The sequence below is a fragment of the Aspergillus oryzae genome, chromosome 7 (genome assembly GCF_000184455.2).
Source record: "Aspergillus oryzae RIB40 DNA, chromosome 7".
Taxonomy (NCBI): Eukaryota; Fungi; Ascomycota; class Eurotiomycetes; order Eurotiales; family Aspergillaceae; genus Aspergillus; species Aspergillus oryzae.
The window spans coordinates 2423582-2435410 of record NC_036441.1 but is presented as its reverse complement, the minus strand read 5'-3'; the positions used below and the strand labels follow the sequence as shown (position 1 = coordinate 2435410).

General features: G+C 44.5%; 1 protein-coding gene across 1 annotated transcript; it reads right to left on the bottom strand.

Moving 5' to 3' along the window:
• Positions 1-2781: 2781 nt before the first annotated feature.
• AO090011000926 (uncharacterized protein) lies at positions 2782-4305 on the bottom strand (the record flags this gene model as incomplete). Its single annotated transcript, XM_023233167.1, has 2 exons — positions 2782-3373; positions 3485-4305. 2 exons carry the CDS (start codon positions 4303-4305, stop codon positions 2782-2784), a joined length of 1413 nt encoding a protein of 470 aa, XP_023093698.1.
• Positions 4306-11829: the final 7524 nt, after the last annotated feature.

The following is an 11829-nucleotide window of genomic DNA, read 5'->3' as shown; positions in this document are numbered from 1 at the left end:
TATGCACGTCATGGCAAGAAGAGGAGACGTGCATAGTGTAGGAAGTCTGGCCAAACGTAGTTCATCCAGTTCTACATGGGTGAGGGCCACGAAAACTTGGACAGGCTACTAGTACGTAGGTCCACAGCTTTCCTCATGGAGAGCCTCGTTCCTCGGCGCAATCCAATGAAGATAAATTAACAGTTACCTATATAATCAAGGGTCCTCCTAGTCAAGCTCTTGTCTGCAGCACAAGTGCGATTGATCGATTAATACATCCGCTCCCACCTCCCTCTACTGTTACCCTACCGATAATCCGAAGCCGATGCGCAGCTAAGGCGCTCAAGTGGTCTATCATTCGTCAGGAAATATTATGCCAATGAGGTCAAGCCTAAGGTTCAGTACCAGTGAGCAACAGTGATCAATCCCTGATAGGTTAAGTCCCATACCTTCTTTTCAACCATACCCGTCCGTACGTATACATACCATACGTATATACAAGGAGCCGAAACATCCGATGTCGCAAGAAAACCCAGCTTTAGCGCAAAGTCAATTTATCGCGCTAAGATCTTATCTCGGAAGGAGGTTCTAAAACGGAAAATTTTTATCTGATTCCTATTGTTCTTCGGTTGTTATTACTCGATAGTATAACGATTACCAGTCTGCCAGGATATTCTGGGTCTGGCTTGCTGCTCGCTTAGATTGATTAGATGAAGTTCCATGCTGATGTTGTCTTATCTGATGCGCTTTATTCCATGATAGGAAAATATGATCCAGAACCAAGTACGACGACCGTGGTGGTAATGAACTTACCTGAAACATCGCCATCAGCCTTATTACTCCTCTGTAGCGCAGTCCCTGACCGTACCTGACATTACTCTACCCATGATCATCCTTGTCGAAGTTGTAGATGGGCTGGTCTGGAATATGCGCATACTCCGTAGCTACTAGTCAACCGCGCAGCCAAGGAGCTAGCCATTTACCGGGCTGCAACCAAGATGAGACCTGCAGGAAAACAAGCGGTAGGGAAAGAAGTGAAGAATGAAGGATGAGCCCAAACAATAATAACAAAAAAGAGAGATTTAAATCAAAAAAACAATAATAAATAAATGAATAAGTATATAAAAAAAACCCCTACAAAAATAGATAATTTGAGAGAGAGAAGGATAAAATACCGAGTTTAATTCGGTAGTCCCTTTCCACAGAGCGAAATAATGCCGGAAATTCTTGTCTATGAGGAGGATGTGATCAGCATTGTCGCTTTGGGCCGACTAAGTTGTCCATTACGAAGTACATGCTGTGTCGAAAAATGGGATCATCATCGGAATACCTGAGACAGGTGATGTATTCCGAGGCCGATGTGGGTGGCATGATGGCGTGTAAATTTTCTCACGTTCCCATAAACGATCGAATGATTGAGTAATTTAGTCCCACGTCAAGAATGACTGGAGGAAGATGGGTCTTGAGGCATGGTAAGTAGGAACTGAGGATCCGCATTGAATTATCAATCAATAATCAATCGGTTACTTAACCGGGCAACTAGGGTGTATCCCCGTGCAAGAGACCTCGGAAACCGGGCTAAAAGAAGCGAGCCTACTTTGCATGAGCTACTAGTAGTTAGTAAAGGGCGAGTGACTAGACTGAATCGATGCCATAACCAAAATACGGGACTGTAGCCAAAGAAAGGTTGTATTTATATTTAAAAGAGGGGGCTAAGTGTAAAAAGAACAAAAAGGATAACACTCCTGCAGGTCCATCGCACAGAAGGGTGGGAGAGAAGAAAAAAAAAAAAAAAAAAAAATAACCCCCCCCCCCCAGGGGTTCAGTCATTACTCGTCGTAATCAATCAGTGGGTCCCACTTCCTCTTGCCTTTCTTATCCGGTGGGTGGCTCCTTGGCATCCAAATAAAGACGTAGGAGAGAGGCGCGCCAGCCTCAGCCGTGGTTAATGGTCTCTGTTAATTTCCAGTGATTCGTATTTGTGGAATGGCGCCATCTGATAACGAAAATTTTTATCTGATCAGATTATCAGGCGTCATCATCAAAATGCCCACCTCAACCAATGTCTTTTTCTTTTCTCTCATTCCCTTACTCTTTAACATTAAATTGTCCTTTTCTGTTTAATCTTTTTATCTTATAAACGGGATGGTCTTCTACAAGCTTTTTTTTGTCTCTATTAATGGTAATCCTGTAATATTTTGTATCATCTCGTCATCATCCTCTTTCCGAGTTCCGCACATTTCAGGGTGTTCTGTGCTGTAATGAATATCACACAATGACCAATAAACATGGCACCAGCGGGTCTGCGCTGGAGTTGGCTTTGTGGCTAATCCACTGTTCAGGCATTCCCCAGCAGACTTTGATTTGGAACCTCCCATGACACTTGTAGAGCGGTGAACTCGTCAATTGTTGCTTGTACACAGTACATTTTCTTGCACAATCAATCATAGCTACATAGTCAAACAAGCATGTAAAAAATTATAGAGTACTCCGTAATATATAGTCTATGAATAATAGAACAGGTATCCAACAAATAAAACATCGTATACCAGTGTAATAATTGCTCTGGTGTGGTTCCCTTTTCTTCCCGCCTTTTTTTCTTTTTCCCTTTTCTTTTTCTTTTTCAGGCTTGCTCTCTCATTTTGCCCCTGCTGTCGATCCTCGGCTCGTCCTTTCGTTAGAGAATAATCTTCTTTAGCGCCTAAAACGCGCAAAAGAAGCGGACTCAAGATACCTTCGACTCAAAAAAGCCTTGTTCAGTTTTTTCTTTTTTTCTTTTTTTTTTTTTTTCCATGTTTTCCTTTAGAGCATAGCGCGGATGTGAGTGGTGTCCGGCACCGTCGTTCCCGCAAACTCGCCTCCAAAAATCGAGTTCACCATTTCACCACTGCGTGACGCTAAGATGGACAAGAGACTGTCACTCAGCCCATGCGTTTGCTCGTTGCAACCTTGTAACCAGATTCCAGCCTGCGCGTTAACCTTGCTTGGGTCCAGCTCAACACGGTATTCCCTGTTGGGGGTCCAGTTCTCCTGGCCGGCGGGGCGCAGGTGCTGTACGTTCTTCAGTAGTTGCTCGTGCGCATTGCGGTTGTAGCCTGTAGCCACCATAAGTGCGTCCACCTCCAATGTTTCCTTGCCGTTGCCAACAAGGCTGTCCTTCTCGTCTTTCACAGCCCGGACATGAAGCCGCATCCGCCTATGCGGTCCGTAATGCTCAACTCGGGTAATCTTGCGGCCAGGGAGGATGCGATGCTGCCATTGTGTCTCATCGGGGTTTTGTACCCTCTGTAGGTACATGTCATTGAAGATCTGCTCAATCAACTCAAGTCGGACGACGCTATAGTTGGTTGCCTTGTCAGCAGTGAGGGAGCGCTGGCGTTCGGCAGAGGAAAGGCTAAAGAACTTATCGACCCGTTCGGGGTTGAAGACTTCGTTAACACTATATTCTCCTTGTTAGTTATTGTTACCCTTGTTATAGCGAGAAGCACCAAAGACATCCACTTACAATGGCGAATCATCACTGGGTCGCATAGCAGTGTCTCGCATAATCAGCGTCGTCTTCGAGTTCGGGTAGCGTTTTTGGAGGTCATGGAAGATTTCTGCGGCACTTTGACCGCTGCCAAGTACAGCAATGTTGTAGGCCTCTCGGCTGTCCTTTAACATGGCAGGTAAAGTAGTACAGTACTTGGACGAATGCATAATCCTTGGGTCTTGGGGTAGCTCCTTGGGCAGCTTCGCAGTACCACCAAGGGCAACGACAACTTTGCGTGCCATCCTGGCAGAGATCTCTCCCGTCTCTACGTTCCGAGATTTGACCGTGAAGAAGTCTACGAGCGTGCTACTCGGGTTTGTCTTCCCGGGAATCACTTCGATAACTTCTTCACCGTAGCTCACCACATGTGCGAATCTTTGTGCACACCACCGCATATAATCTTCAAACTCCATCCGAGCCGGGAGGAAGGTGCTCAAGTTGGTGAAGTGAATCAGACGGTCTTTCTGGTGAAGATAGTTGAGGAAAGTAAAGCTGCTGCGGGGATCCCGCATGGTAGCCAGATCCTTGATAAAGGAAATCTGCATCTTTGAACCGGGAACCAGCATGCCCGAGTGCCACGCGAATTGTTTCTGTCGCTCCAGGAAGCAGACCTTGGGCTGCCAGTTGGAATTGGGGGTCTTGTTCAGGCACGGATCCAAGGCATCGTGAAGAGCAATTGCAATAGCCAAAGAAGCCGGTCCAAAGCCCACACAGAGGAGATCGTGGAGTTCGTCCTTCGGTGTAGCTTTCAAGCGGGGTGGCTCTCCAGAGGAACGCTGTTGCGTGAGGGGCATCTTAGAATAGCTACGGGAGCCAATCTCTAGCTTCCTTTCCACCGGCTCCATGGATGAAGATTGAGTCGAATCTGGATAGTAAGAAGAAGATTGTTAGGCGAGAAGAAAGAGAAGTCACAGGTTAAAACAGACGGGAAGTGAAAGGCTGGAATGAGAGAAGATGTTCAAGATCCACGAGGAACAACGGGAGGGAAGAGTAGCTTATATGTATGGGGATTGATGGCTATGGGGACTACCGTTCTAAATATTTTTGTCATGGAACCCCCCCAAAAAAAATAAATAATTTAAAAGTTAAAATTTATCATAAATACACAGTAACTAAGGAAGGAGGGGGAAGGAAATAAAATTAAATTAAAAAACAATAAAAAAAAAATCTAAAATTACTAGATTAGCTTCCATGCAGCGGATCCAGAAAGACGGTTTCTTCCTTTTTCTTATTCTTTTCTTTTCTTTTCTTTCTTTCTTTTTTTTTATTTGGCAGACGACCCTAAAGCACCTCACAGTGGTTCTACTGACAGTGGACCCGGGAATGGCATAGAATGAGTGGTGTCTGGCTCCACCTGCTCAATCGTCGCTGGTTGAACGCAGGGAAATGTGTACGGAGTAAAACAAGAAAATGTTTTCTTTCTTTTTTGGGGGGTTCCAAAAAGGAAACGAGAACAAGGTAAACCACTACATAAATTTGATCAGGATAGGAGGAAGAGCCCGTGGGGAAAAATAACATGTACGTAGTTCCCCTCTTTCCCTTTCCCCCTCAAGTATAGAATTTTTGATGCGCAATACAGGCACGGGGTTTCACTAGCATGTATCTACATGCCTCGAGTACACTCAAATACTCTTGTCTCGTGTTTCTCGTGTACGACGTGCAGGCGCAGCGGGTATCTTGCAGATGCCATAATTCCGTCTGGTACTGCCGAGCAAGACCTCTGGCCCAGGCATCATACAGGCCCTGCTCCGAATGAAATTACAACTGAGCTCTGATGAAGCTCCTTCACAGCCGGAACACGCCACGCCAAGGAGGATCCACCGGCACTCTGTAGACAGTAAAGAAGGTACGGAGTACACATCTAATGTTGTATCGGATAGTAGGTTTATTGGGGGGGAAGAGTAGCAATAAATAAATTTAATTTTTTTAAAGCTTTTTTTTAAATCGCGTAACGGCGGTAATATTCAACAGTCCGAGACCCAGGCCACTCAGAATACTACTAGGTGTAGGGCCCCGCAACTGGTTTGAGCAAGATTTTCGGCGTTTACTGCAGAGTGGGATGATAAACGTTTAGATTAGATCCGCAGTCGCCCGATGTCGGGAAAAAAAAAAGCGCGGTGAAAGTGGAGACTTCGCTAGGTACTGGGTACGTACCTTCCACACATGTATTGTACCCATGTAAACCAAATGTATGTACAGTACGGTTACATCTTCCCCTTCAACGTTGAATGAACTGTTTCCACTACACACCCAACACACATATATGCGTCCAGTAGGTACATACATACTACCTATGGCTATGCCGGACTTCCATACATAAATACAGCGCATGGGGGTCTGCCGATCGGTCAGGGACTACTACTACTACCCTACATAAAACTCGTCACAATTATTCCCTGTATGAGTAAGTTCACCGCTAGCAGCGGGGTAAAAGGTATGTTCTCTTACAAGAAATGTAAAAGAGAAGCTTCCCACGCCTTCTCTGATGCCTATGACTCGGATGAATGGTTACCAAGATTATGAGAGCCCCCCAAAACACGGAGGATTGGGTGTCAGGTAATTTCTTATGCCCTTCAGCACATACTTCAGCACATACACATGACCCGTATACCCTAAGCTCAGAAGTCACAGCCTACTTTTGGTTAATAAGTTATTATTCTCTTGAGCATTTTCTTCCCTCAAATTTACTAGGATTTGTACTAATGTATCCCCTACGTCATTGGGTATAACCCCCGCCCCCAAATAAAAAAGAGGAGATCAATATCAAGTCAGGCGAGACCAGAGCGAAGATTGTTACGCACTGCCAAATAAAGATGATGTAGAAACGAGAAGCACCAAAATAAAAATATAAAATAAACAAAATGAAAACAACAACGCCCAAATCTCTAAGCATGTACGGAGTAGTGAGCGCAAGGAGGCCCATGCAAGCTGCATATAGAGACATACATGCATACAGAGGCACTCCACCAAAGCAACCATCTTCTGCATCTACCTCGATAATTTTGCAGATCAGTAGGGGTCATGAGATGATAACGTCAGGAAAGCATTCTCCCTTTTCGGCCTATCGGGTTCTGACAATTAATAACATTCTTATTCATCTGGTTACGCTGGCGACCCCACGAGCAAGAGGAAACGATCAAGGTTGCCAGAGCTCGTGCCATTGATGTACTGGGTTAGACTGTGAACAGACGCTGTCTGTTACTGTCCCTATTTTCGGTGCGCTTGTCTCGCTATGTGACTCGGGAGCAGCGTGTCCACTCTAGTGTTTCATTTCGAGCTTCAGCAGAATCTACCCCTCTTTCTCCTCAGCACCTTAGCCCTTCTTGTCCTATCCACCTTTCGGCCCCAGCATTCAATTACCAATGTAAGTGATGTGGTTGGTCGGTTCAAAAGACTAGGTCTCACGGATGATTTAGCCCTACTGCAGAATAACTACAATACTAGTATGTACTAGCATTGAGTATGGGAAAGAGTTTTGAGCCTTCAATAAACGTCGCTAAGCGACTATAGATATTAACCCACGCCAAGTCTGCCTAAACTCAAATATCTTGCTAAAGTAGATGTAGTCTCCCTCTCTTTCATCTCCGAGTCCGATTCTCACTGGGTCCCTTCTGTAGCCCAACCAAGTTTTCCAATACCGGTCCAAACATAGCTCTCACCCCTCTGCTGGAAACCTGTGATAAAGTCATAATAGCCCTTAATTGCGAGGTCGTATAATGCAGAACCATAGAAATGAGTCAGGTACTCCACAATGAAATAGCCCTTTGAGAGTATCTAATATGCTGGGAGCGCTGACTGAAGTCCCCGGGTGAACAAATACCATAGGACGTAATTGAGCCTTCAGTCACTAGCATGTATGTTCGCCCAATAAAGGAGCCTTTCAAAGCAATGCAAGTATAACATTCTCGTGTTCATAGTACCTGAATAACAGATGAGAACGAGAGATTCCGCAAGCTTCAATGGAAGCCTGCCTTGATGTGCGTAGATGAAGCTTTTCATGCAGGCTACAATGAGATTGACTCAACAATTTACAATAGAGTTATAATTTTAAACGTCATATAATGACAGCATGTATCATGCGATAAATGATTAATACTGGTGACCTTAACTGTTAAACAGATATTAGAAAGTTTATGTATGTTTTGGTAGAACTTTCTTGTGAAAAGTCAACACTGATGCTGTATGACAGCATCTTGGGATTTGCCGGCATTTAACCCAAGATCTGCTATGAATCCTACCTGTAGTACGTTTCTCTCTAGAAATGGGAAGAAAGTAAAGTCTCTTTAGTAAAAGGAGGTATCTTACGATGGATCATTTAAGAATCAACGTGGAAGTCATTCAGACTACTGTAAGGGAGAGTAAGCAAGGGTACGAATAGGTAAAGTTCTCGGCCTTAACAAGGAAGCAGTAGCTCAAATCATATTAAACTCTGTAAAGCAACCAAAAAGCAAATGGCTTAAATTCTATTAAAGATCTTATATTTGAGTGGGGTCACATTGAAGGTCTCAAATCACAGCAGATTGAATAGGCTACCTAAGGTATGCTGAGACAGCCCTACATTTCTCTCAATATAAAAAACAGAGCCAGAAAGCCTCTTTTCGACTGTTTGGTACTCAAAACTTCAAGGAAGTATTGCTGCACATTGCAGACCTTCGTATGACTGATCCTCTCTCTTTACTACAGGTGATTTTCTAACACAAAAACTTGCCTCTCTTCATTTGTACCTGTATGTTTATTTCAAAGCACGCCTGCACCTCGATAAGTTAGTGTGACAAGCTGCAAGAACGTTCAACGTGGCCTCTAAGCTTTATTATTAGCTGCGTGCACGAGACCTCCTTACAACCTATCATTATGTACAATGAGTAACTCTAACTCTCTAGGTGCAGCTTGCATGACGCAACACCCAGGTGAGGTAGATGAAGAGTTTATTTCTTATTTTATTTTTTCATAACTATCTAAGAGGAATGTCACCGTGACCGTATAAATACTGTAGAGCCCATTGTTCTGAACTCTTTCATTACCTTTCTTATTTGTGTCTTTGAATAGGCCCTATCATTTCTTTATATCAATTGCTTCAAAAATCGAAAAACAGTCCTTTGAGCATCTGGACAAGAACAATCAACCCTTTATCATGCAAATGCAACCATATCAAGCACAAAGGGCAGCCATCCTTCAACAACTAACAACTTCTCATATTCCATAAAATCTCTTGTGGATTTTCCACAATACCAGACATACACTCTACAGGCAAACTTCTGCGAGGCTTTTTAACTTGAGCCGTCTTCGACATAAATTGAAGAAGTGAAGTTTGTAGGGGACTACCTGAGCAAAGGCAGTGCCCATTATCCACTCCCAGCTCAAGATTAGGTGATAGTATAAGTGAGTACCATAGTAGTAATATTAGCGTCCAACTTATGCTGCCATTAGCCATGCGCTAAAGTATTGTACAGATTCTGGCAACACTGGGAGCTGTGATTGAGGTAGACGACTAGTTGGCAATGAATTCTACCTTTCGAAGCGATAATGTGCAGTTGAGAATCATCTCTGGCCTTCATACAGCCAACATATGCGCCTCACCACCTCCTCCTCCCACAGCTACGATGATAGAGGACGCAACCGAAGAGATTTACCTCGCAACCATTCGTAATTCTTGAAGCGAGCCAGGGAGAACCGGATATAATCAGTCACTTTAGGTAAGTAGGGGCAGTCCTTGTAGAGATAGCATAACGAGCAGGTGATGCAAACATTATATTGTCGCACCTTCCACATTGTTGCTAGTTAGTGGTGACTTGAATTTTAGGATATAGATGGCTGCTACGAAGTAGGCTTCTAGGAATCCATCCACACAGAGCGTTGTCGAGGCCGGTGTATGTATCTCCAGATAACCGATGAGATATGTCGTATTGGATACTAATATGGATGTGGCAATTCAAAGCAATAGGTTGAGAACTGGGCCGATCGATTTTAAAATTACGTCAGAGGTACCAGCCCTGTTGGCAGAGCTGACTGAAGAGGTGGTGTAAGGGATGAAAGATGCATAGATAGATTAGTACTGAGTTTATTTATTGATCTATTCAGGGCATGCCCTGCTTAGTCATGAGATAGCCGTTGCCGCATTGTTCCCCGAGAGGGTTACATAGCTTATCAATAGATTGAATCAAGGGTTAATCAATATTAGATAGATGATTAACTCAATTATTGTCAAGTGAAACGCGGGAAGGCGATGACGTTGTCTAACACATTGTCATCGCCATCGCCATCTACATGTAGTCATGGAGAATCAGCTTAGCGAGGCCAGTATATGTTAAAACATGTCTAACATAGAAGTTCCCACTCTTGTATATATATGTACTGTAGCTCTCATGACATCTGTCAAACCTACAATAGCACTGCGTGTAGGTTATGCAAGTCAGTTTGAATGGTCCGGCTTGCGCCAGCCGACCGTTAATTCCGGCCCCAAGTCTATAGGAGCGTCTGTGGGGGAACGGCTTACCAGGTGCTGTACGGGAAGACGAAGCGTTACAGTATTGTGCATCTGATTATCTTACCTGAGATCTAGCCCACAGCTGGGTGCTTTTTGGACACGTCGAGAAGGGAGCCCAAGACACGTGGACTGGAGGGGCTTGATACTATGAGTGGTATGGAGAGTCACCTGGCTGCACACTGATAGTCATACAGCTCCCAAACATATAGATATATTTGCCTCCCTTCCTTTTTTTTTTTTTTTTTTTTTTTTTTTTTTTCTTTTGATTTTAATTTATCCCGTTCCATACCGAGAGAAAAGCTAGTAGCTGTCAAGGTGTCAGATTAGAAACAACGGACTCGGTACCAACCCTCTATCTAAGCTCTTGTTTTGTGTGAAGTATAAAAAGAGGGGACTGAAAAGCTACCTAATCTGAGTAAGCAAAAAGGGCTGTTCGTTTCTTCTGTGAGATGAATCCTGGTTGCCACTCTTTCGTTCAGTACCTGGCTGGAGACCCACGGTTGGGTGTATATGCATTACAAGCCTGTGGCGAAGTTGGTAGATATCGAATTATCCCGCGTACAACCGGTGTGATAATGAAAGAGAATAAGTTCACTGCACATGCAAGGGAGAAATGGCGCTGAGTCGATCGATAGTCCCCGCATGTCTTATCGATATCCAAGATTAATGATATGAAGTCTATGACGAGGGTTGGGTGGGTAGGGTCTCAGTCTCGCACCTAAATTAGGTACGGAGTACTGTACTTTGGGTATCCGGGCTTAATGTACGCCATTCTCCTCCAGGGAAGTAGTTTCTGAAGTAGCCTAATTGAGTGAAAGCTTTATCGGATTAGATAAGTATCTATCTTGAAGGACGCATATACTACTGTACCTACCTTTCGAATACTCGCAACAATGAAGACAATGTAGCCCATTTGAGTACTGTACTCGATCTGTAATAGTTTACAGTCTGTATCGTATGATGGGGCGCGGGAACGATTGGGGTTACGCGTGACGCTCCCGGCACTAAGCCCAAACAAGCCACCAGTCAACAACACAAAAGACGCGGTGCGCGCGCGAGCAGAAACATCGAGTCCCGCTTAGAAGATTGGCTGGAAGACCTGACAAGAGGCGACGGTGCCAGACCTAAACTACAACCTTCTTTTTCGTTTGATTTTTTTAATGTTTTTGTTTGAGGCGTTTTACAACCTCATATTTTCGATTTAGATACCGTTCTATTGTTGTCCAAGACGGCAGAACGATATTCAGAAATAAATAACCAAGAACAAAAACTCTACTCAATTTAGGTCCCATAAGGGAAATTCCTCGGGCCATTCATTTAGTTCGCAAGGGCTCGCCTCTGCATACCGCAACTTCGGGCCTTCGTCAGCCCCTCCGTCTGTCTGGCCATCCATCCCTTTCTTCGTCTCTCGATCTCTCGACTTCGATTTTGTTTCGCGTGGCTGTCTGCATTATTTCTTGCTTCCTTGGTGGACGGTTTCGAACCTTCCACCCCTTGCGCAGTCATATGCCTGCCTGAAGAGGGTCAACCAGCTTTTTAAAGAAAGGGAGACGGAAGGGAGACCAACACTGCTGCTGCTGACTCCCCTTCTATCAAACCAAATCGGCCCTTCCTCACGTCTCTACTCCCAACCCCCCTTCTTGCGCATCAGTCTGTGTTTGTCATCGCTTCGGGATTCGCGCGTCAACATCATCGCGCCTGGCATCGACCAAGTCGCTCCTGCATCTTTGCGACGCGCTTGCTTGTTTTGACATCTTAGTTGCCATCCTGAAACATTCCTTATCGAGCCGTTTCATCTCAAGCGCCAAGGGACAAAGCGAAGTAGTCGGAGGGC